Raw genomic sequence first — 25,630 nt, forward strand, 5'->3', positions numbered from 1 at the left:
CAGGGTTTCTCTGCATTGCCCTGGCTGTCCTAGAACTTGTTCTGTAGACAGGGATCCACCTTCCTTTGCCTCCCCTCATGAGTGCTGGAATTAAAGGTGTATACCACGACATCTGACTTGGCTTGGTGTTTTTTAATTAATGCCAAACTGGAATACTGACATTAGGAGAGGTTGCTCTTTAACCATAAAGAAACCTGCTTTATACAGTCTCAAAACTTCATTTTGACACTAACGCTACAACCCTAAGTGTTGAACAGCCTCTAACACATAATTTAACAGAAGACTAAGTTGAAATGCTGTGATGGTTATTTCTAACATCTATCACTATAAATGGCATTTGAGTGATGTAAGTCTTCAGAATACAATTATCACCTCAAAAAAACATTTTGTTTAAAGAAATACAGATGATGTTCAGTCTTTCACAGCCAATAATAACAATAATAATAATAATATATTAATAAATCTGTCTAACATAACATTAGACTTCAACATTTTCTTTAAATTTGCAACATAATGCAAATGAAATAGTCAAGCATTTATTTCACACGTCAGACTGCTAACGTCACTGGACACTCGGGCATTCACCACAGACCCTCAGTAAGTCACATCAACTGCTGAAAGCAACTTCTTAATCCAGGCATCTTCCTGGGTCACAAGGCTTTAGTCAATATGGTAACAACTGAACCCGTGTGGTTCAGTGCGTTACATGCAGCAGCTAACCACAGCTCCACCACCCGCTGGCCTTGGCTCTCCCTGACAGTAAACCCTCCCTTTCTGTTTTTTTCCTTCCTCCTACTTCCAACTATCTGCATTCTCCAAACTCCTCAATCTCACTTCCTACCATGTGTTTTCACATTTACGGGATTATTCTTCTTCACCCAGTTCACATGTCTCACCTCACAGCACACTCAATCTCTACCATCGCCAAAAACCTCACCGACTGTCACTAGGAATCTGTGCCTCTTCCCTGGATTTCCTGATTAACACCCTGCAATGTTTCTTCAGCCCTCAGGAGGAGCATTTCCCCTGGTCAGGAGTCTCTCCCTTCCTTATACTTCCCTAACTCTTTCAGCTGTGTGCTGAGTTTGAACCATTTCTTTTCACACACTATGCACTTTCCTCTTCTCTTCCACCATGTCCAAGCCTTCTGTCCTGAAAAGGTCCCATCCATGCCCACCTCCCCGACAGGACCTTCCTTGGCTATGTGCCCAGGATATGCCCACATCCACGAACTCATATGTGAGCACCACCTGCTATGGTCATCATACCTGCCTCAAAACTCAATGTGAGAACTAGTAAGTATGAGTAATAATTTTTAATAATTTGATGTAGTGCTTTCTATAGCCTTTCTTTTGACTATAAACTATGTTCTATAAACATAAAAATCTCTAAACGAAAGCAATCTTGAAACCACTGTTACTTGATTTTCTCAATATATTTTGACAACAAACAGAAGATAACAAGCTCTTATGGCTGATCCCACCTGACAAACACATTCAATACAAAGACAAACAACCTGAGGAAAACAGTTTGTCACTACTGTCACTATTCAAGAGTGTTTGACTCAGCTGACTACAATCTTTGCCTAATTTTAATCCTGAATATAAAAATGATACAAAATAAATACAACTTGCTGGAGAAATAAATAAGAATTTCATAATCTTAAAAAAAAAATCTTAACTCATAAAATGTAAAATCCTTTGGAGACCTCTTGTGGTTAAAGTTAAGAATAAAAAGTTAAATTTTTAAAAAAATGTTTTGAAAACTACTTGCTGACAGAGTTCGGTTCCACCTAGTTCCACAGTCTCAAAGAAACACACAGAAGTCTACATTAATTATAAACTGGTTGACCTATTAGCTCAGGCTTCTTATTAACTAATTCTTACATCTTAAATCAGCCCATGCTTGTCTGTGTTAGCCATGTGGCTTGGTACCTTTCATTAGCAAGGCATTTTTATCTTGCTTGCTTTATGTCTATCCTCCTCTGTGTGACTGTAGACTGAAGGTTTTCTCTTCCCAGAATTTTCCTGTTCTTGTTGCCCTACCTTTACTTCCTGCCTAGTTGCCCCGCCTCTACTTCCTGTCTGGCTACTGGCCAATCAGCGTTTTATTAAAATACAAGTGGCAGGATAACATTAGAATCTTCTATAATTCCAAGCAATTTTTACACTTTCTCACATAGTATCTATACAGAATGTCATCAATGGTGATAAAATACCCACCAGTACCTTCATCTTCCAGTTGTGCAGAAAAAGATGGGGGTATAGAGAAACTGTAGGTCTGAAAGCTAGGAAACTGCCTATCAGCACTGACAACAGACACCACCAAACTGAAAATAAAAGTTCGCATCTGAAAACGCAGTGTTACACTGGTGCCTGGGAGCCAACTAGGAACAGAAGTCTGGCAACCTGCTCTTCTAACCCAACCGTTCTCCCTGATAAAGTATTTTCTTTAACATTTGTCTAGAGGGCATGGACAGCTAAGGAGAACACAAAGTGCCCATCATAGGAATTAATAGAAAGTCAGTAAAGGCCAAGGACCTTTATGGACATTAAAGTGGAGCCGCTATCTCAAATTTTAAAAATTAAGGCAGGAGGAACTCAGCTCATGCAGTGAAATAAAGAAAAAGGTAAATTTAAAATTGAACACTGCAAATAAAATTAAAGAAGTAATTTGGTGGAAATAAAATATAGATGAAAATAGAGGTAAAATGCTTTCAAAATGGGAAAAGATCTTTTGAAGTATAAAAATAATAAATGTTACCAGAGGCAAGGGGACTTAATTGGTCCAAATAGACTATTAAAAACACGTAGAAAGAAGAAATTAAATTAAAATGTTTTTTAAATGAATTTACTTTCCTACAAGGTACTTGACAAGTGCCCCCACTCCACCCCCATTTCTCTGGGGCTCTGGGGCTCCCATGCACATGCACAAGACAGAGGTCAACAACAACATGAGTGGCCTCTGTCCAGAGCCCTGGGATCTTCCTGTCTCTTGTCTCAACACTAGGACTACAGATTTGTCACCACACAGCTTCCCACGTGCATGCTGAAGAGCTGAACTAAGATCCTCATGCACAAGCATGTGCAAACAGCAATCATTGTATCCACTGAGACTTCTCCTCATCCTGAATTAAAAGATAAGGTTTAAATGATTTAAAAGATTCGTAAGGGTTTTTTTTGAAAAAAAAAAAAATACCAAGGGTGAAAACCAACAAAAGAAATGTTAGAGCAGCAGGAAAATTATACCCTAAAAGAGACGCACAAAGAAAAGAATAAGAAGGCACGAAGGACTCTGATAGACATTTCAGGGGAGAATGCGGGAGCCAGGTGTGTGCAGCTGTAAGCCCAGCATCCAGGAGGGGAGGCAGGAGAGTCAGGAGTCCGAGGCAAACCTCAGATACACAGAGAGGGAGGTCAGCCTGGCTACATGAGAACCTGACTGAAAAAAAGAAAATAGTACATGCATGTATTCTGCAGCGCGCGCACACACCCTCCCCCAAACAAACCAAAACTAAGTAGGGACAGGCAATACTAAAAGAAAGAATGGTCGTCAACATTTCAATACTCTGTTTGGGGGACTTAAGGGGTAAGGCCTTTCTGAAGGAGGTGTGTCACTGGGGGCGGCCATTGATGGTTAAAAGCTTTGGTTCTATTTCAATTTGTTTTGTGCTTTGTGGTTCAAGTTGTCTGTCCTTAGCTTCCTGTTTCTGACACTGACTGCCTGCACTCTACCATCAAGGACTCCAGCCCTCTGCAACCAATGAGCTCAAACAAACCCTTCCTGCTATAAAGTACCTTGGACATGATGTTTTATTATAGCAACCAAAAGGTAACTAAGACAAGTATTTTCCACTATAATGAGTTTTCTTAGCCAGGCCCTTTTCTGGACACTTTATCCATATTACCTTTACAAATGGCCTTTGCAGTAAGCACTCTTATTACCCCTATTTTACAGAACAGAACAGAGGAAAATGAGTCACTTGAGTGATTAGCTCAATGTCACCAAAGTGAAGAGGCAGATTTCTAGTCCAACCCACTATTTGGTCTTAAGACATCTGAAAATCTACCACCTCCTTCTCTATAGAAGTATAAATTAGCTACAGATACTCAAAGAAATGGATGTTTAACTCTCAACTCTTCATGAACAAAAGATACAAAAAGAAAATATACAAAGAATGGAGACGTACATGTGGTCAGTAAATACAGGCAGAATTACAAGCCTGGAATGCTGGCTAGAGAAATACAGTAAAATGGCCTGAAGTCGTTAGATTGCTAAGTCCCATCAACCACTCAAGATGTCTCTGATGTCTAGAGGAACCTCTTCAAACACTGTACACTGTATAGTGCTGCAGTCTAAAGGAGCCTCTTCCAACACTGCACACTGTACAGTGCTGACATCTAGAGGAGCCTCTTCCAACACCGCACATTGTACAGTGCAGACAGCTAGAGGAGCCTCTTCCAACACTGCACACTGTACAGTGCAGACAGCTAGAGGAGCCTCTTCCAACACTGCACACTGTACAGTGCTGACATCTAGAGGAGCCTCTTCGATGGCATCTGAGAGTGTATTCACGTCTTAGATCTCCAGGGTCAGAGCCCTCAGACATTGGCTGCTTGACTTTTAACTGGTCAAGTTTTTTAAACACAGAGGAAAACTAAGAATAAAATCAAGGGATTTGATCCAGAATTTTCTACCTATAATATAGTAAAGATTATTTAAATGATCACTGTCAATGTTTTAAAAAGTTCCCAGGGTCCTTGGGCCAGCATCCAAAATCCTTATAGATGTTTATAATTCCGGTTTAGAAATTCCGCCTTCAGGAAAGAACTAAAAAACAAAAGTTTCCATGGATGCTACAGCAACATCTGCAGAGCTTAACCAGGAAACACAACAAAAGCAAACAGACAAATCTCACCCACTTGTCAGCGGATGTCATACGGCATCTTGATTGTGAAGTGCTTACAGAAATATCAGCAGACAAATGATGCTCACTAAACTCTGCTTCTACATAAGTATGCCAGAGAGAAGGCTGAGCCAGGGCACGCTGACGCTGGCTGATGGACTCCTGGCACTCACCGCACTATTCTGTAATTCTGTGGGTCTGCAATTTCCCATAAGAAGATAGATTGGGAATTTTTAGGTTAAAAATCAGCTACAAAATGGTATTTTGCTGCAGGAACACAAGTTTATAAATAAAAAGTACAGTTTTTCTGTATTTGTGGACCTGCACTTATTTTATCTTTCTTTCTGTAACTCCTAATTCTTCTAAATGAATGTATATTAGCAATATCACCAGGAAAACAAACTGTGAAAGCTACTTTGACACAAAGAAAAAAATGTAAATGAAAACAAACACTCCGAACTCCAAAGACAAGCACATCCTCACTTGAAGTCAGTTTGACTTTCTCACTGGCTTGTCAGCCCACTGGTTGTAAACCTGACAGTCCAGCCCTCTTCACTCCTGCGCAGCCCACACCCCCCTGCCTTTTCCAGTCACGTTGTCAGAGACACCTTCCTGTAGAGTACTTAACTCTGCACGCCTTCAGGACCCAGTGAGGCATGTGGAGTCTCACACATGCGTCTTCCCCTCTACTTGCTATGATACCCATCCATACCTTACTTCATAAGGAGTGCTGTGATATGAGTTCTAGTAAATAAACTACAGGGCACCTCCTGAAGCACACACAGCACAGAAATTATATAGACGTTTAAAAACATAAGTTCTAATTACCTCTAGAATGCATACATAAATCATCAAATAATATAACTAAATAATATGATAAATCCCTTTGAAATGACTGTTATCTATAGGTCTATACAATTTTTTCTTTTAAAAAACTCTATTATTGGGACATAACTACTATAATGTCTATAAGAACAAGTGCTACCTTGGGTATTAACTCCAGCTGGAGAATGGTCCCCACTCACCTGACAGCGGTGGCTCTGTGGATGAGCAGCTCCGTCGGCTCCGACAGCTGTGAGGGAAGCAGAAGTTCCACAGGCTGCAGACTTGATATGCGCGTCTCCAGCTCCAGCCTAGAAGCAGAGTCCTGGAAGCAGTCGAACACAACCTCACCTGTGGCGGGCTGCACTCCCTGGAAGCAAAGACAAACACGATAGCTCGGAGCACAGACAAGGTCCCATCACAAACACCGACACATCACAAGCACGGTTCTAGGGATGCCGCTCTCGCCAATATGTACTCAGTTTCTAAAGGGAACAGCTGCCTGCCCTTTAAGGCTCTTACCTAAGTTAGCTTCACAGGTATCTACAACAGGCTGAGCAGATGGCTCAACAGGTAAAGGGTCTGCCGCCAAGCCCAGAGAACCTGAGTTTGATCTCTACAAGGTTCCCGTGGTGGAAGGACAGAACATACTCCCAAGGTTGTCCTCTGACCTCCACATATTTGCCATGTGCACATATGCACATGTGAACATAGACAGAGAGACAGACAGATAATGCAATGTCTTAAGTGGGAATTTCAGGAGGACACATTGAGCACGGGCTGGGACCTGATGTACCTATCAGAGTGCTATGACAAGTCACCAAGTCCTGTTGGGCATCAGCTTCCTCTTCTAGACACGGAAAGACATTAGCAACTTCCCTCACCGGGTTGTTCCAAGGACCAGATCAGACAACTGGCATGTGAAAGCTCTGACAGGCTGGCCCGCAACAGGGAGCAAGGCACCACAACAAAGCGCCAGCGAACACAGATGTAACATCTGCTGGCAGAGCTGTAACAGTCTGACTGCTGCACAACGAAACCAGACATAACGAATGCTCAGTAAAAAAAAAAAAAAGCCAGAACAGCTGAAAAATCAGCCCTTGTCAGCCCAGTGTCAGAACAGGAAGAAAACGTGAAAGGGTCAAGGTTTGGAAGAGTGCAGAAGAGAGTGAAGTTACTTAACCAAGGTCTCAGAGCAATAAAATGATGGAACCGGGATTCAAGCCTGAGCAGTCCGACTCCCCAGCCGCACCCTCTCTGCTACTGATGCTTCAGAGGTAACTAGAGACTGCACACACTAACGAAAAGTCACAAGCGTGACAAATCTTTATACTGTTGGTGCAGTCAACTGACAGCCACTTCCAACTAGATCCAGCCCTGTCTAGAAAGGAGACCATGTCTGCATTGTTTACACAGCAATTCCTCCCCAGGTATACATTCATGTGAACTTGAGTATTGTATGAAGAGACAAACAAGCTCATAGACATATTCTTTGTGAGCCAAAGACCACCCAGAGCCCTGTGTGCCCAGCAACAGAGTAATGAGTAGAGAAATTACAAAGAACACTGCAATCAAAGATCTGCAGCATATAAACAAATGTCACACTCAGGTCAGCAAGACGGCCCAGCAGATAAAAGTGCTTGCTCTCAAGGCTGGTGACCTCTGTGGTAGAAAAAACTGATCTCACAAAGTGCCCTCTAATGTCTGTAAGCATATACCATGGTACATGTGATCCCACACAAACCAAATAAATAAACATAAAAACATTTTTTTATTTTGTATACTAAATGAGAAACAAAAGATTCAATACACTACTATAGCATGCTTACTTTGCATATGAAGCTGAATGTGGTAGAACCGGAACTGAAAGAGAAGGGAATTACTGTCCGCCCCAGAATCTGGGTTTCAGTTACTATAGAAGGCAAGGCACCTGGGATGGAGGGTTCTGGGTAGTGTTAGAGTTATCCCCCTGGGTGATTGTCTCACTCTACTCTGTTAAGTTTCTATTCATCTTTTCCATTTGAATATTTCATAATTTCTTTAAATCCTACATCTGTAGCCAAGGAATGTCCTCATTTCCAGCCCAGAAGTATCCTCTAGTGCCCACAGCTGTGGCACTAGCTACATTAGGTTTACTACTTAAGTTCAAGTCCCAATCCACAAACAAAGCATTTACATAAAAAGATGACAGAGTTATCAGCAAGTCAAATTATCTGGGGCTTTAATCAGAGAACTAATCTAATAACAATACCTGCACATGTATTACTCCGAGAAATGTGTAACATTAAGAAATCCACAGGCCAAACAAAACTGTGTGGCCTAAAATGAAGACACAAGGCATGCTTGCCGTGGTTCTCAACAGCAAAGCTTCAATTTCAGACTAACAGCCAGCACCCAGAGGAGACTCTCAGATGGTGACCGGAAAATGTAAGGTGCTTGTTATGGTGGAAGAAACACACAGGGTGAACAGTGTTAGGTGAAGGAAAATGGGCTCCACTCGGCCACACTGCATCTGAGCAACCAGAGCGTGGTCCAAGCAGCCCTGTGCAACTCTGCAGGATTCCAGAGTCCAAGGGAAAAGTGCAGCCTTGGCCTAGAGCTCAGGATGAGAAAAGTAACCGCTGAGGTCAAGGACAGGAACCAAAACCACTCAGGGTCAAGGACCTCTGTCCATCTTTTCATATCCCTGCTCATCTGCTACAGTAGAGCTTGGCAGGGGTAGGATGCTATTCTAAACGCCCCAAGTGTGCTCTCCTGGGCTATCCACTCTGTCTTTAGTCTGAGCTCCAGGTAAACACACAGTAGCACACTACATATGCTAAAGCTGAAAGGCAAATACCCTTACTATTTGTAGATGGGACCGACTGTCTACGACTAGATAAAAAGTGCTCTCAAGTGAAAACAAGGGAAAAGATCCATTAGAGCCCCCCCAACACCCACAGTACTGCTGACTCCCTGAGAGAGGGGCTTACTGGCTAAGCAAATGTCAAGTTAGCAAGTGCTGTGGTATGAATAATGTACTAAAAGGCACACTGAGAACAGTCAGACTTTAGGAATCTCTGTGAATGCTGGTCACTGGCTGTAGGAGATGTTAGGAAAGGCACAAAGAGTGACGACAAGGGAATCTGACAGTTCTGAGGGCGCAGTCTACGCAGACCTTAAGTAGGCAAATTAACTCCTACGTTGGCAGAAGGCACAACCAGTAAAACTATAGCTCCTGAATCATATTTATCTGGAAGACAGTGGAGACAGTCCTGGTATTAATTTATACTATGTTATACATAAAACATAATATCTTGCATTGGCCACTTAACATTTCATTTTACGTCTCCCTTCCTCAAATCTAATCAGGGTGGTTCCATAATCACTCCCATTAGATTACACACCAAAGAGGAAGCTGCTAGCCATGGCCCTGCTTGGCGTAGTATCTTACTGTGCTCCCAGCTCCCTGTTCACAAGCGTGCCTGTCACAGCCACCATTTTCAATTCTTCACAACAGCATATAGTCTGAAACTATCTAATCTTTCAGGCGGAGTGCCAAGTGAGCAGAAAAGAAAATCCTAACTAGTTACCTGAGGGTAATGCTATGAGGAAAACGGTCCTGGTAACCTCCCTGAAAGCACACCCCACCAGACTCCTCATCGTGCACCGCTCACGGCTGCTCACGAGGTGCCACGAACACCATCCTTCACTCCTCACCTTCAAAGGACTTACCACAATACCAAAGGAAATGTTCCCCTTCTTTTTGTCTTTAGTGCTTTCCTGCTCTTCATAGACACAGAGGAGATAGTTGGTAGAAGTATCCGTCGTTACCTCATCAATGTTCACAGAATCATCCAGTCTGATTAGAGGATTCACATGTAAAAATGTTAAAGAAAATCACATGCTTAATCCCTGTTAACTCATAAAGGTTTGTTTTTCTCATGCAGCATTCTTCCAATTATGACCATAGTTGAATGTCGTCTCTTCCCTGAACTATAAGATGCACAAGGACAGGTAACTATCATCTTCTCACTTCCAAAAGACCTAGCAGTGTGTCTCCAGCCCGGTGGGAGTCCACACACAAACCCACTTTGCTGAGATATTGCTGAGACTTGAATCCTTAGTAATAATATAATGAATTCTACAAAGCAAAGCAAACACGTTAAAGTTTCATAAATGAATTCCCATCTCTACAGTGCCTAAAACTCTACAAGTATTTTACTTCTAGAGTTGTAAGATATTTTAATTAAACAGAAACATATTTACACATAGGAGTATATATGCACACACATGTATGAAATTAATCCCATTAATCAAAATTCTCAAGGATAAAAGCTGATTCTGTACAAAGTCATCCTGATGACATCTGCCTTGGTTACCAGGAGGTAAGAGCCTTACTGGCAACTAAAGCAAAGCAGAGAAGGGGACCGCTTGGGGGAAAGGCTCCAAATACAAGATTCAAGCTCAAGAAAAACTCAAAAAACCAAATTCTTGCAGCTTGATCAGCTTAGAACAACAGAGCTCCTGATGCTCTGCTGCCCACCTCAGTGGTGATCATTCCCTCCTGATGCTCTGCTGCCCACCTCAGTGGTGACCATTCCCTCCTGATGCTCTCACTTGAACAAAAGCATCTCAGAGTTTGTGCAGAAGCTAAGAAGCTGAAATAACTTTCTAAGAAACTATAGTAGAGGTCCTGGAAAGATGGTTCAGTGGTTAAGAACTTCCAGAGGATCCAGGCTCAATCCCAAACACCTACAAGGCTCACAACCATCTATAACTCCAGCTCAAGGGGATATGATGCCCTCTTCTAGATCACACTGGCACCAGACACAAATGAGGTACACATAAAAATACATGTTTTAACAACAAAACTACAACTGAAATACTGCTTTCACATGTTATCATTTAAACTTCCTAAACCCAACGTTCTTTTACTATTAAGAGACTTAACCTAGGGTTGGAGCGATGACTCACTGGTCAAAGCACTGTGGATGCTCCTCTAGAGGACCCATGTTCAAGCCCAGCACCCACTGGATGACTCACAAACAAAAGCAACTCCAACCCCAGGGTATCTAATGGCTTCTTTGGGCACCAGGCACAAATACAGTGCATAGGTATAAATGTAGACAAAACACCCATACACATAAAATAAAACATTTTCCTAGAGCTGAAAGGGGCAGTGGTCACACTCCTCCTTCTCTATCCTGAAAGCTATCTCCAAATGACAGCCACCTGCAAATGGAAGCTTAGTTTTCTCCAAGGGAGTCTCTGGGGAAGCAACCACTCCCAAGGGCAGGCTGCATACCCAGCAGTAGATGGCGATCACGAAATGAACTCAACCGTATCTCCGGAAGTCCTTCACATCAAATTGTTGAGTAAGGTTTTGTTTGTTTGTCTTTTTGCTTTTCAATCCTTCAGGTCCTTTGGGCATGATCACAGCTTTCAGTTGGGGTTTATGTGATTCCTGTGTATATGAACAGTGTTTATTTCTGTATCTAGGTTTCTTGTGCTTTGTCTTTGCCTCTTTATTGTGTCTGGTTTTGTCCTATTCTAATTTTTTTATTCTGCTTTATCACTTGTATGTTATTTTATTATTAGTCCTTAGATGCCTGCTTGTTTCCTAACAGAGACAGAAAAGGTTGTGGATTTAAATGGGAGAGAAGGTGGGAAGGAACTGGGAGATGTGGGGAGAAGGGGAAACTGTAGTCAGAACATACTATATAAAAAAAATTATTTCCAAGAAAAGAAAAAAAAATAAAGAGAAACTTGACCTACTATCTAAATATTTTATTTGTACCCTGCTCCTTTCTTATAAATAACTATTTCACTTTTTTAAATGACATGCCAGGTATGGTGGCCAGGTAAGTATAATCCCAGGGCCAGAAGGCTGAAGAAGGAATTGAAAGCCAGCCTGCGCTACACAGTGAGATTCCATTTCAAAACAAAACACTAGGAATTTTATTACTATGCTTTTAAAACTATTTTTGCTTCAAGTAACACAAAGAACTTCTGAGTGATGACAAACTGAGGGTGATTTTTGTATGCACTGAAACCTACAAGAGAAAATTTCAACCAACTACCCATTTTCAATAATTTTATGACACCAACAATTAATGAAGCCGGCCTTGTATTTAACTGTATCTTAATTTTGTCTTTGAAGTTCTTTTCATGTGAAGTTAGCAAGCTATTTTCAGGTCTCACTTTAGAAAGACTCTGAGGAACTGGCAAGGCCCTAGATAGCTAACACTGCCCCACAAATGGTTCAAGGAAAAAATGTCTTTTCAAAGGGCTATTAACCTGGCACGTTTCATTAGGCTCATTTTATGCCTGCTATTAAAGTATGACCAATTCTGCTCACACTATGACAATGGACACACACTGTATCCAGCCACTCCCTCCCCTCCCCTCAGTGACACACCCATCACGGCTGAAGTGACAGGGTGGATAGTGGTTAGACGCCTCATCAAATACATTCTCATTCAGGAAAAGAAAAAGCTGTTCAGTTAAATTTGTCATTTTAAAACAAAGCCCCTATAAGAAAGAAAACGAAAATCCCTATTCTAAAAGGATATCTTCTCCAATGAGTGTGGATTTCGTATAAAGAGCAGTCAACTTCCGGGAGAAGACAGAACTTTTATTGTCTCCGATGGCCTTTAGTGCCGCAGTTTCCGTTTGCTTCACAACGCCAACCTTCAACAAAAATAAGACATGCTTACTGTGAAGTCCAATGCATCACTGTCTAAAAGAAAAATCACTTCAAAATGTCAAGAAGTTAATTCAGAAGCACTGAAAATAAGCAGGTCAACCCTTGATCCCCAGATGCAGAGCAGAAAAAAACCCAAGCAGCTGACAAGTGGATGAAGGGTGAAGAAACACTCTGTGGCTGCAGCAGAGGACACCCTAGGGCGCACATGGCAGGGCATTCCTTATGGGCCCAGCACTCGGGAGGCTGAGGCTGGAGGACTGTGAGTTTATGTGAGTTCAAGTCCATCCTAGGCTTTACAGCTTAGACCCTGGCTCAGGAAGCAAAAACAGAATGAAAAGCAAGATACAATGTTAATAACCACAACACATTTTACTTTCTCCTAATCCCAAATTCTAAGCCAGTGAAAGCCTTTCTACCACCTTATAGACATGCTTTTGCTCTCTACAAAAGTCCCGGTAACTTTTCCACAGATCAAAGCCGAAGCTGACCTTGTATCCTTTGGCCACAAGTCGGCGGACATGCACGAACAGTCTGTGGGTAGGTATGCTTGCTGTCATAAAGTTGTGGTCTAAGTGGCAATAAATGTTGAGTTCCCGGGAAGCAATCTGAAAAGTGTAGGGAGAGACAATGTTAATAAATGTCTACTCAAGACTCCCTGGCTAAGGTTTGTTCACTTTGTTAGCAGTTCATTAAGCTGCACACATGTACTTAGGATCCTATATTTCTCTAAACACACACATCATCAATAAAATGCTTAAAAGACATTCCCTGTAAAATAAATAAATAAATAATAAATAAATAAATGAAGACTTATGATTTTATCTACTTTGGACACGTCCAAGAGGAATGACTTCAGAGCCAACATCTGCATCTCTAAATCCCCAAAACACAACACTTCTTCAGTGTCCTTAGACATACACTAATGTTACCAAAACCTTAAAATGTTCAGTCTTCCCTACATGAAGAGCCTGAGAGTGTAATGGAATAAGACATTGTTACACAAATGGCACACATGAATACTGGCAAGTAGAAGACACTACAGAGCATTTGAAACGATGAGTCTATTTACACAGAAGGATTAAGGAGGAGGTGTGCTGTGTCACTGTGGGTAGGCGCTCAGGTTTCAAAAGGCCACACCATTCTCAGTTTGCTTCTCTTCCTCTGCCTTGTACTTGTGTCTCAGTAGGTAAGCACTTAGCTACTGCTCCAGCACCATGTTTGCATGCATGCCTGTCTGCTTCCATGTTCCCTACCACGATGGTCATGGACACTAACCCTCTGTAACTATGAGCCCTCAATAGAAAAAAGTGACAGTATTTCTTAAAGGGTAACTAATCTAGCTTCTTTTTTAGAAAGCCAGAAACATGACCAGCAAAATAGCTTCTAAGCCTTGTGACCTAAATTAAATCCTGGGACCCTGTCTTAGTCAGAGCTACCATTGCTATGATGAAACAATATGACCTCAAGCAAATTGAGGAAGGAAGAGTTTATTTGCCTTTTACTTCCACATCACAGTCCAGCCCTAAACAAAGTCAGGGCAGAAACTCAGACAGGGCAGGAACCTGGAGGCAGGAGCTGATGCAGAGGCTGTGGAGAGGTGCTGCTTACTGGCTTGGTCCTTATGGCTTACTCAGCCTGCGTTCTTACAGACCCAGGACTACCAGCTTAGGAATGGCACCATCCACAATGAGCTGAGTCTTCTCCCATCAATTAAGAATTTAATTAAGAAAATTTAAAAAAAAAATTGGTTTTTCAAGACAGGGTTTCTCTGTGTAGCCCTGGCTGTCCTAAAACTCTCTTACAGATAAAGTTGGCCTCAAACTAAGAGGCCTGCCTCTGCCTCCCAAGTTCTGGGATTAAAGATATGAGCCACCATGAAAACAAATTTATAAGCAGACCTGGTTGGTGGTGAACATCTGAGATTCCAGAACTTGGGGGTGGGGAGTGGCTCAAGTGGCAGGATCAAGAGTTCTAAACCAGTCTGGGCAGCATGGCCCTGTGAGAAAAGAGAGACAGAGAGAGAGAGAGAGAGAGAGAGAGAGAGAGAGACAGAGAGAGAGAGACAGAGAGACAGAGACAGAGAGACAGAGAGGGAGGGAAGGAGGGAGGGAAAGAGGAAGGAAAGAACAAAGGAAGGGAGGACAGAACTCACCTCTGCATCTTCCCCGAAGAACCTGTACTTGTACCCACACTCCACACACAGAACTGCATCTTTATGCTGCTGCTTCACGTCCATGTACTGCAATTCTAATGGCGTATAGACACTTTTGGACCGTTTGTTTAAAGGTTTACAATCAGAAGCCTTCTGGAAATTTTCAGGACATGGTCCAGACTGACTGTCCTGGAAACCAAAAAATGTATACAGTTTAGGAAGCACCAACTGAATTGCTGAGTTCTCGGAGAAAAGGCCAGTTTGACAAAAAGCTAAAAATTGGTGGCTCCACATGGAAGGTTTCTAAAGACATATTACATATTCTAAAGCCATACTGAGGCCAAGTTATCTTATAGGTTTAAATTTATTTTTCAAAATAAAAGTTTAAAACTCAGGAGAGAGAAGTGGTGGAGGGGTACAAATGAGAATGAAGTATAATGACATGTGATATCATAAAGAAAAAGAAAACAATTAACTTTGTACACTAATTCTAAAAAATCACTAAATACAAAGGTAAAAAGCCAGAATAAACAATATAAAAAAGCATGTTTGAAAGTTTAAATAGTTTAATGTTCTATATACTTTTTAATTTTCTTGTTTCATAAAGCTATTAATATCTATTATTTATTCTGGGGAGCACTGAGCAGGAAAGAGTAGAGGGTGTGTATCTAGAGCACTTTCAGAAGACATGTGAACATCTCCAGTAAATGAAGATGGCAGCTTTTCAAAGAGACTCACTTCATCTCAATAGTAAAGCAGTGATGGTTGTGATCTTGGCAACTCATCAGAGTTTAGAATCACCTTGATAACACACCTCTGGGTGTGATTATGAGGGTGTTCTCCTCACCCTTTAACTGGGGAAGGCCAGCCTTGAATGTGGGCAGCCCCATCCTGTGTGCTACATAAAAGGAAGTGAGTTGAACACCAGTACACACTCTGCATCCTGACTATAGTGGGTACAGACGCACTGTGGCCAGCGTCTCCTGCCCTGACTACAGAGGGTACAGATGCACTGTGGCCAGGGGTCTCCTGCCCTGACTACAGAGGGTACGGATGCACTGTGGCCAGGGGTCTCCTGCCCTGACTACAGAGGGCACAGACGCACTGTGGCCAGCGTCTCCTGCCCTGACTACAGAGGGTACAGACGCACTGTGGCCAGGGTCTCCTGCCCTGACTACAGAGGGTACAGATGCACTGTGGCCAGGGGTCTCCTGCCCTGACTACAGAGGGCACAGACGCACTGTGGCCAGCGTCTCCTGCCCTGACTACAGAGGGTACAGACACACTGTGGCCAGGGTCTCCTGCCCTGACTACAGAGGGTACAGACACACTGTGACTAGGCGTCCTGTGCCCTGACTACAGAGGGTACAGATGCACTGTGGCCAGCATCTCCTGCCCTGACTACAGAGAGTACAGATGCAGTATGACCAGCGTCTCCTGCCCTGACTACAGAGGGTACAGATGTAGTGTGACCAGGGTCTCATGCCCTGACTACAGAGGGTACAGACGCACTGTGGCCAGCGTCTCCTGCCCTGCCACAGGCCTTCCCTGCTATGGATCAGACCAGCCTACTCTGAGCTAAAATAAACCTTCTTTCCTTAAGCTGCTTTCTCAGTTTATCTCAGCAACAAGAAAAGTCCTTAGTGAATACATTGCCTCCAAAGAGAAGGGGTGGAGACTCATGGCAAGAGAAATGTAGTATACTGTATCAGGTCTGACAATATAATTATTTTTAATTTTTATGAGATTTTCCCTTTTGTTTCCATAATGTTATATAAATCCAAGAAAGCTATATAATATAAAAATTAATTTACATTCACAGAAATACATTTTCTAGGAAAAAATATTTCCTTATTCATTTATGGAGTAAGATAGACTTCAAGAAAAACTGATACTCATTTATATTACCTTTGAATTGACTCTGTATCTGCCAAGCTTCCAACGAAAAAACCTCACACCTACATGCTACCCATGGGGATTTCCCATGTAAATTATGGAAACTAGCAATGAAAAGCACCCCCAAGTGAGTACCCCCAGCCTACACAGTACAGCAGGACTGCCTGCAGGAATTCTGTCTTGTTTTAACACAACCCAAGCAACTTCTCCAAATACATATTAAAACCCTAAATATTGAAAAGAAAAGCAACTAAGAAAGAAACACTTCCTCAGCTGACACAGATGATTGGTCACTTGTGGAAATCATTGATTTCCCTGATAACCCCAAAGAACCTCTAACTATTTCAGGACAGGAGTGAGTGAGTGATTGTCCCTTACACAAAAGTTACATACTTTCAGATTAGCCTGAGATCTGAAATTCTCAGAAGAAACTGCATTCTTTGCACGCTGAAGAGTGATGTCTTCAAAATCAGTACATTTTGGCAGAACTGCAAATCTCTCTCGAAAAGGCTCTGTCTGGACTGTGTTTTGAGGGAGGGCAGAATCACAGCAGAATTCTTTCAACTTTTCCAGAGACTTTAAAGCAATCCTGGGCCTCAGACATTTCTTTGGCTCTTGGGAAATAAGAAGAAGAAAACATACTAATTGTATTTTAACTTCATTACATCAATTCATAATCTGGAATTTTTCAGAACAATACCCCTTGGAACCAATGAACCTAACTATAATGTGATATATATAAAAAAAACACTGTTCAAGGTAAATATGACACACGGAAACATACCTATAATTTCATTCGCTGATGAAATCCATTGAGAACTACAATAAAGGAGGCCAGCCAGACAGCTCAGCAGGAATGGTGTTTGCCACCAAGACTGAGGACCTAAGTTCAACCCCTTAAACTAGAAGGTAGGAGAGGACCAGCTCCTTCATGTTGTTCTCTGACCTCCACAAACATTTGTGATCCATGCACAGACACACACACAATAAATAAACAAACAATACGTAAATAAATGACACAATTATAATTTTAAAAAACAGGACTGATGTGGGATGTCCTTCTGTATATGTGTTGCTTTTATTCGTTGATGAATAAAGCTGTTTTGGCTGATGGCTTACCAGAGTAAAGTCAGGTGGGGAGGTGGAGTCAAAGAGACGCCATGTAGCTGCCAAAAAAGAGATACCAGAACCTTGCCTGGTAAGTCTCAGCCTTGTGGCAATATACAATTAATAGAAATGGGTTAATTTAAGATATAAGAGCTAGCTGGGAATATGCTGAGTCATAGGCCAAACAGTGTTATAATTAATATAGTTTCTTGTGTGATTATTCGGGTCTGGGCGGCCAGGAAAGAAACAAGCAGTCTCTGTTTACACAGGACTATAGTAGAGCTTTGCTCCTACTTCTTTGGGATGTAATGACAGACAGGACAGGGGTGGTAACAGCTGCAACTGGGATATCTGAAGTCAGACAGGGAAATGGTGTGCAGTCACTAATTCAGCACACAAGATTCACACCCAGTCCTTAGAAAAGCAAAAACCAACTTTATTCATAACACAACATACTCGAGATTCGGGAACTGGTGGTGCAGGAGAATTATCTGTATTCTGTCAATCATATTTTAATAAAACGCTGATTGGCCAGGCAGGCAGTATAGGCGGGAAAGCCAGACAGGAAGTAGGGGTGGAGCAAAGAGACTGGGAGTACTCTGGAAGCAGAAACTCTCTCAGCACTCCTGCGCAGATCACTGAAGAAGCAACATGTAAGCTGCCCCTGCTGGAAAAGGTACTGAGCCATTATGGCTAACATAGATGAGAATAATGGGTTAATATAAGTTATAAGAGTTAACAAGAAGCCTGACCTAATGAGCCAATCAGTTTATAACCTTATGGAGTCCTGTGTGTAATTTCTCTTTGGGATTTGCCAGCTGTTGGGGTACCGGGCGGGATGGAAACCCCAACAAGCTGGCCCTCATGTTACATATGGCGCCCAGACGTGGATAAATGAATCCACAGAAAGCTTGAGAAAGTTTGGGAAAGAATAGAGTAAAGTATGTTTTCTTGGTAGCAGCAATTTTTCGGTTCTGCTCTGCTTGCTAGAGGCAAGCAAATGCTCTCATCTAAGAGAGGCTTCTTGACTCAGCCTTAGCTGCAAAACCTTGCAGCTCATTAAGAGGTCCTGCCACGAAACACTTAAATGCTGTTGGTGAAAAGCTGAACGCATGCTTTTCGGTTTTCAGTCGTAGCAGGAAAAAAGCTGTGCTGTTTTAAAATGCCGGCTTTCTGGGCTGTCCTGCCAGGACAAACTCTGACTCTTGCAGGCAGGCAGTCCGACTGAGTGTGGTCTGTGAGCAGAATGATGCAGCTTGCTTTCTAGCAAGGACCTTGAAACACGACAGAGTTGTGGCAGTGAACACAGCTGTGGCTGGTATCTCAGCTATGAATCTGGAAAGCTAAGGAATGAGCTGGATCTAGCTGTCAAAGCCACGGCTTTCCATATTGCTTTGTAAATTAAAGGCTCATGTGGTCAGAAAAAGAGATATACAGTAAAGAGAGATTCAAAGAGGAAGAAAACCTCTAAATATTTTACAGTGTGTTAGAAATATATATGCAGGCTAAAAGTTAAAGTTCTTAATGTAAAAAAAAGGAAGAAAGAAAATAGTTGGGTGTGGTGGTACACACCATTAATCCCAATGCCTGGGAGGCAGAGGCATATTGACCTCTGTGACTTCAAGGGGCAGAGGTAGATTGACCTCTGTGACCTCAAGATGTGGTAGTACACGCCTTTAATCCCAATGCCTGTGAGGCAGAGACAGATCTCTGTGAGTTCAAGGTGTGGTAGTACACGCCTTTAATCCCAATGCCTGTGAGGCAGAGACAGATCTCTGTGAGTTCAAAGTGTGGTAGCACACACCTTTAATCCCAGTGCTGGGGAGGCAGAGACGGAAGGATCTCTGAATTCAAGGACAGCCTGGTCTACAGTGTTATTCCAGGACAAAGATATACAGAGAACCTGTCTCAAAAAGTAAAAGTAAAAATAAAAGAAATAGAGGTTAAAGTAAAGCCACATAAAGATGGAAAATATACAGAGAATCTTGATACTGTATGCTATTATGCTCTCTTTGGATTGTTTGAATGCTGAGGAAGGAGCAACAGTTGCTAAAAGACTTTTGTTTATAAATGCTGCTGAACTAACCCAAGATAGGTATTTTGAAAATACCTTGGCTTCAAAACTGAAGTCAAAAGGTATGTTACTTTCGAGAAGAGATTCTGCTTTTGTTTCCACAGAAAATGAGAGGCTATGGATTTATTCAGAGTTAAGAAAAATCATCTTTGACCAAGGGAGGCCACCTGAGAAATCTCCGACAGAAACAGGTGGCCCAGATGACAGAGTTCTACATCCAGAACTGATTCAAGACTGCAGCCTGCGATGATCAAGACTCCCAGGATACTTCAGTCAGGACTTGATTATAACTCTAAATTTTCTTTAGGTCCCCATAAGATCATCAGCGCCCCCAACCAGCAGGAAGTAGCCTGAAATACTACGCCCACATTCCCAACAAATGGACTATGGGTATTTTTCTTTGTTTAAAAAAAAAAAAAAAAAGAGGGAAATGGTGCAGGAGAATTATCTGTATTCTGTCAATCATATTTTAATAAAACGCTGATTGGCCAGGCAGGCAGTATAGGCGGGAAAGCCAGACAGGAAGTAGGGGTGGAGCAAAGAGACTGGGAGTACTCTGGAAGCAGAAACTCTCTCAGCACTCCTGCGCAGATCACTGAAGAAGCAACATGTAAGCTGCCCCTGCTGGAAAAGGTACTGAGCCATTATGGCTAACATAGATGAGAATAATGGGTTAATATAAGTTATAAGAGTTAACAAGAAGCCTGACCTAATGAGCCAATCAGTTTATAACCTTATGGAGTCCTGTGTGTAATTTCTCTTTGGGATTTGCCGGCTGTTGGGGTACCGGGCGGGACGGAAATCCCAACAAGCCGGCCCTCATGTTACAAACTGGGGCACCATGGAGTCTGGAAACAGAAAGTTCTGGGATAAAAAGGACTGACTCAAAGTGAACCTACATTCTTCTCACCCTTCAAGTTCTGGGAACCTTTCTCCCACTCGGCACAGATAGATATTTCTCTGGAAAGGAGTAACAAGCTGTGCTGCTGACTGTAAACTACTCCAGGAAAATGACCGGTGCCAACGCTTGGTGGATGCTGAAACCTTGGCGTTGCGGAGACCCAGGTACCCAGAGCCTTCCTCTCCAGACATAAGTCAGGAGCCTCTTGGCTGAGCGGTCTTAGCAGCTCAGACACACTTGTCTTCTTGACTCCCTAGCTTCTGCATGCCATATCAAAAATGCATTCATTCTTCAAGTCCCATCCCAAAGCAACCTTTTCCATGAAGCCCTGTGTTTATTCTCCATCTTAAGAGTCTCCTTTCTTCCTTTGTGTTTGTTCCTGCAACAAGACCGTGACTCTCCCCAGCACCTATCACCATTATAAGCAATGACTGCAAGCAGTTATTCACTATCTGTTATTTATAAAGAAGCAATTGGTATAGAAGGGGTTTGTCATTCCCTGGGGCTAGGCAATGTAGGCTAGGATGCATTATATTAGGCAGCTGCTGCGAAGAGCAAGGGAACTGGGGTTTGCACCCTTTGTCATCTCTCTTTACCTTCCTTATTAAAGCAAAAAAAATGCAGAGGACAACAGCTGGGTTTTGCTCATCTGTAACAGTTTAAAACTTTTCAGACTTAAGTTTTTGGAATGTACAGGTTATCATCTTATATGAATCTCACAACTGGGAAATTGTGTACTTGAATCTTTCAAGTATATGAGCAAAGGCTAAATAGTCTTTCGATTAAAACTGTTAATGAACAGTTTTCGTAAGATATAGTTCATATAGGTATATGTGAAGTTTAAAAACAATAACAAAATGGAACTTGTAGAAAGGGCCTATATAAAATCCGATGTAGAATATTCTCCTGAGACTCACAGCAATGTAGACAGTATGGGAAAAAAGATTATTTTAATAGAAAATATAGTCACAGAATCTATCCAAAACAAAGCACAAGGACAAGCAAGACTGAAGACAAACAAGTGTCAGCGGCTTGAGGGACTGCCAACAGCAGGTAATCTAACTCTGAGAGGGAGGAGGAGCACACAGAAAGCATTTGAGAAAGGACTGGACAAAGCAATTTTCTAAATTTTATGAGAACAATAAACTCATCAGTCCAAGAAGTTTAGAATGGTTCTAACTAGGACAAAAATTAACTCACTGACTTAAAAACGAAGCTAAAGCCCTAAAAGTATGAGAAAATGAGTAAGAAAAAGAAAAATCTTAAAACTGGTGGGGTGGCGGGAAGGGTGATGCAAAAAAAACCAAAACAAACCAACAAAACCAGCAGTCTATAATCAAACCAGCCACCTCCAACAACAAACACGTGATTTGAATATACCAACAGTAACTAAGATATATGTCTGTTGACTTGTTTGTTTTGTGGTTTTGAGACAAGGCAAGCAAGGCCTCAAGTAGCCCAGGCTATGTCTGAACTCCTGTTGCTGAGGATGCCCCTGAACTCTCTGTCGCGAATGCTGGAATTACAGGTATGAGCCATGAGAGTTTATGCAAACCCAGGTCTCCAGGGATGCTAGACAAACTCTACTAACCAAGCTATAGCCCCTCCACAACTAGGAAATGTGAAAGAAAAACTCACGCTTTCTTTTGGAAATTTCTTCTAAAATTCTGATTTTTTCCAAATATAATTTACTGGATTTAATGAGGTTTCTCTTATTCTAAAAATATACTTTGGGATATCTTTTCCAGTGTGTAGCATGAATAATAAGAACCCAGAGACAGATACTGGGATATTGGATATTTCAAGCTGAAGATCAGAAAAGCAAAGCAGCCAAGTCACTGGAGAGTTCTTACCTCTACCAAGGCTCAGACAAACAAAGGGATGATCCCGTCTTCAGCATGACTGCAGACTGAACCACAGACTGCAGTGAGTTCTTCTCTCCTCCTGCCTTATACACCTCTTTCCACACAGCCCACAGCCATATCACTCCTGTCTCCACCTCTCCCGAGTCTGGAATCACCTTTGTATGAGTTCTATTCTCTTCTTAGACAGATTCAATCTCGAGTAGCCCAGGGTGGCCTTGAGTTCTGGGATTAAAGAAGTTTGTCACCACTCCCTGGCCTCTAGTAGCTTAGCTCTGCATTCTGATCCTCAGGCAAGCTTGGTTTATTAAAACACAGAAGCCAAGCCAGGTAGCAGTAGTGGTGCACGCCTTTAATCCCAGCACTTGGGAGGCAGAGGCAGCCAGATCTCTGTGACCTCAAGGCCAGCCTGGTCTACTAGATCTAGTTCCAGGACAGTGAGGGCTGTTGTACAGAGAAACTCTGTCTTGAAACAAACAAACAAACAAACAGCCCACAAATAAAATACCACTACATCAGTGTACATTTGACCTCATTTTTCTCAAATGTACATAAAAGTTTCTTGTGAGTGTTAAGATTTTCCTTCTGTTTTGTAGCCCAGGTATAAAAAAAGGAACTTGTACATGGAAGAATCTAGGAACAAGGTAGTTCTGTATAATGGAATACTGCCAGGATATGAGAAGAGGAATATGGAGCAGTCAAAATGACAGACGCAGCAGACAAGGCGGTCATGGCCAGGGCTCAGAGGTATAGGAAACGGAGACGTTCTGTTGGCCAGTGGAGCGTTTTAGAAGTGTAACATTAAAGCCTATGGAAATGGGTGACAAGATGGGGACTGTGAAATGGCTCCCTGGGTAAGGCTGCTTGCCAATAAGCCTTACAATCCGAGTTCAGTGCCAGAACTCACATAGTGGGAGGAGAGAAATGACTCCTGGAAATTGTCCTCTGACCTCTTGTATCCATGTCACGGGCACGCACACACACATAATAAATACATCGCTAACACATGTTTCATCTTTAGAACCAAGATTTAAAGGACAGCGGAAGGGGCCAGAGAGATGGCTCAGTGGTGAAGCACACATACTCTTTCATCAGAATACCTGAGTTCAAGTCCCAGCAACCACATCAGGTACTCCAGGAGGACTCCACATCGCATGGCTCCGCAGGCCTCTACACTTATTCCATACCCCACACCGACACACACACAACTCCACACCCCGCACCTCCACACACACGCACACAAGTGCACACACTTTTAAAAATCACAGCAAAAGTGAACAAAAGAGAAAGCTGGAAGAACTATAGCCAAATTAGAGAAGGGAGTTCCACTGTGGTCCTAGCCCCCCAAACACCAGCTCAGGCACAACAGATCCTTCTCTACAGGGGAAAGCAAGGCTCAATGCCCCAACGAGAAGACTCATTCCCTAACACTTACCAGGGTTGCCAGATGCTACTGCAGTATTTTCTTCTTCCTTCTCTGGAACTTTCTTCGCTTTCCTCTTAACGGGCCCATCACTCCCCAGTGACCTCTTCCTGCTGTCACCCCTTGTAACCTGTATCGGGAAGGTTGGAAATGTTGTGGTAATGCCATCCTAAGGTTTAAGTCATTTAAACCTTGCTACAGAAGGACAGTAAGTTCCCCGCCTTCCACTCTTCCCAGAGGGATCTACTTTACTCTGGAGAGGCTTAGGGCAGCTGCTTTTGCCATCAGAGACAGACACCGGCAGGTGCAGCCTCTCGTCACTCACCTCAGCTGAAATTAAGTGGTGTTCTCGCCTTTCCTAGTTACATGTGTTACACAGAAGATAAAAAATGTATTTTCAAAATGCAAAATTATGGAAGAAGGTGACATAACAGACAAACATTTTCTGTTTCAAAGCTTACAGCCACTGTTAACAGATGCCCTAGGACTATTTGTTGGCGGGTGATCTAAGAAAAGCTGAAAACTTTCCCCCAATATTCTGTCAATAGTGGGTGCAAAATAAAATCTTCATGACGCCATGAAAATATAGCTCATCCTCAAGAGGGGCAGAGGGAAGAGCAATCCGTTTAAGGAAGAAAACTAAATGAAAGGGGTTAAGATTCTTACACCATTTTGCACCTACATTAAAATACGGTATATAGCTAAAAGCCAGTGTACAATCACCTTCTACATCCTCAGTCTGGAAAGTGACCGAGTCCCACGACTAAGGCACCCTGAGCAAGGGTGCCACACTCCCACCCCCACCCCCCACCGCCGCGGGTGTGGGGAATATAAGAAGGAACCTCAGGGACCACTATCCTTGGGACTGCACTTGTGGCAACATCACGGTGGGTTTGGGGGCTTATTTTGCTTTGCTTTTAACTATTTGAATGGTTGCAAGCAACAGGAAGTAGCCAAGAATAAGTCATGAACAGGAATTTTATCCACTCTAATGCTTATATCACACTTTACACTGGGAAGCTGCACGCTAGCAGAGTGAGATCTGAAATACAGAGCAATGCTTTTGAATTCTGAAACACGAGCCTTAAAGACAGCTTTGTTCTCGTCAGTCAAGAAAAAATATGTAAGTTCTTCAATCATCAATACTATAGGGAAAACGTAAAAGAAAGAAGGGACGACGGGGGTTAAAAGATGTACCCTGGTCCTGCCAGACTTGGCATCCACCAAAGTTTTCGCCTCAGGTTCCGGTTAACGACAGGAGGCAACAAGATCTCAAATCGATTACTACTAATCGGGTAATAAAAGCCTTTCAACTAAAACATGGACCCGTAGACGTCACCACCCTCTCCTTCCCGGCTCCGCCCCTTCCCAGATCTCCCCACCTTTAGGGGCTCCACACTGCCTCCACTTCCGGCCGCGACACCTACGCGCCCGCACCGCCCCTGACCGTCTGACCCCGCCCACCACGTGGCCCCGCCCCGTTGAGGACAGAACCCAGCCCCGGCGGCCTCCGCTGGGGGCGCTGAGGAGTCGTCGTCTACCTTCTCCGCCGGCTCCGTGGAGGACGCGGTGGATCGCAGGCTTCCGGCAGATTGGAAGAACCGGCTCAGAACCGCTTGCCTTCCCGGGGCAGCAGAAACGCTGCCCGACGCGGACTTCGTGCGGGGCATCCCAGGATGCAGAAGAGCCAGCCCTTCGGGAGCGCGCGACCCCACTACCCCGCGCCTGCGCGCGCGTGCACGCCGCGACCTGCGGGGGAGCCGGCCTGGTGGAGGCGGGGCCTGATGGGGGCGGGACCT

At 43.0% G+C, this 25,630-nt stretch overlaps 1 protein-coding gene across 2 annotated transcripts in view; it reads right to left on the reverse strand.

The window, feature by feature from the left end:
• Msh3 (mutS homolog 3) overlaps positions 1–25,608 on the reverse strand; it is a 156,162-nt gene extending 130,554 nt beyond the window's left edge. For both annotated transcript variants that reach the window (XM_087896786.1, XM_087896785.1), the window contains exons 1-8: positions 25,373–25,608; positions 23,844–23,961; positions 16,858–17,078; positions 14,569–14,757; positions 12,905–13,021; positions 12,281–12,400; positions 9,443–9,586; positions 5,932–6,098 (exon numbers count right to left, since the gene is read on the reverse strand). In XM_087896786.1, coding sequence (XP_087752912.1) covers positions 5,932–6,098; positions 9,443–9,586; positions 12,281–12,400; positions 12,905–13,021; positions 14,569–14,757; positions 16,858–17,078; positions 23,844–23,961; positions 25,373–25,501 — 1,205 coding nt within the window. In that variant the 5' untranslated portion in view covers positions 25,502–25,608. The remainder of the gene's footprint in view (positions 1–5,931; positions 6,099–9,442; positions 9,587–12,280; positions 12,401–12,904; positions 13,022–14,568; positions 14,758–16,857; positions 17,079–23,843; positions 23,962–25,372) is intronic.
• Positions 25,609–25,630: the final 22 nt, after the last annotated feature.

This window comes from Myodes glareolus, chromosome 15 (assembly GCF_982192425.1).
Source record: "Myodes glareolus chromosome 15, mMyoGla1.1, whole genome shotgun sequence".
Taxonomy (NCBI): domain Eukaryota; kingdom Metazoa; phylum Chordata; class Mammalia; order Rodentia; family Cricetidae; genus Myodes; species Myodes glareolus.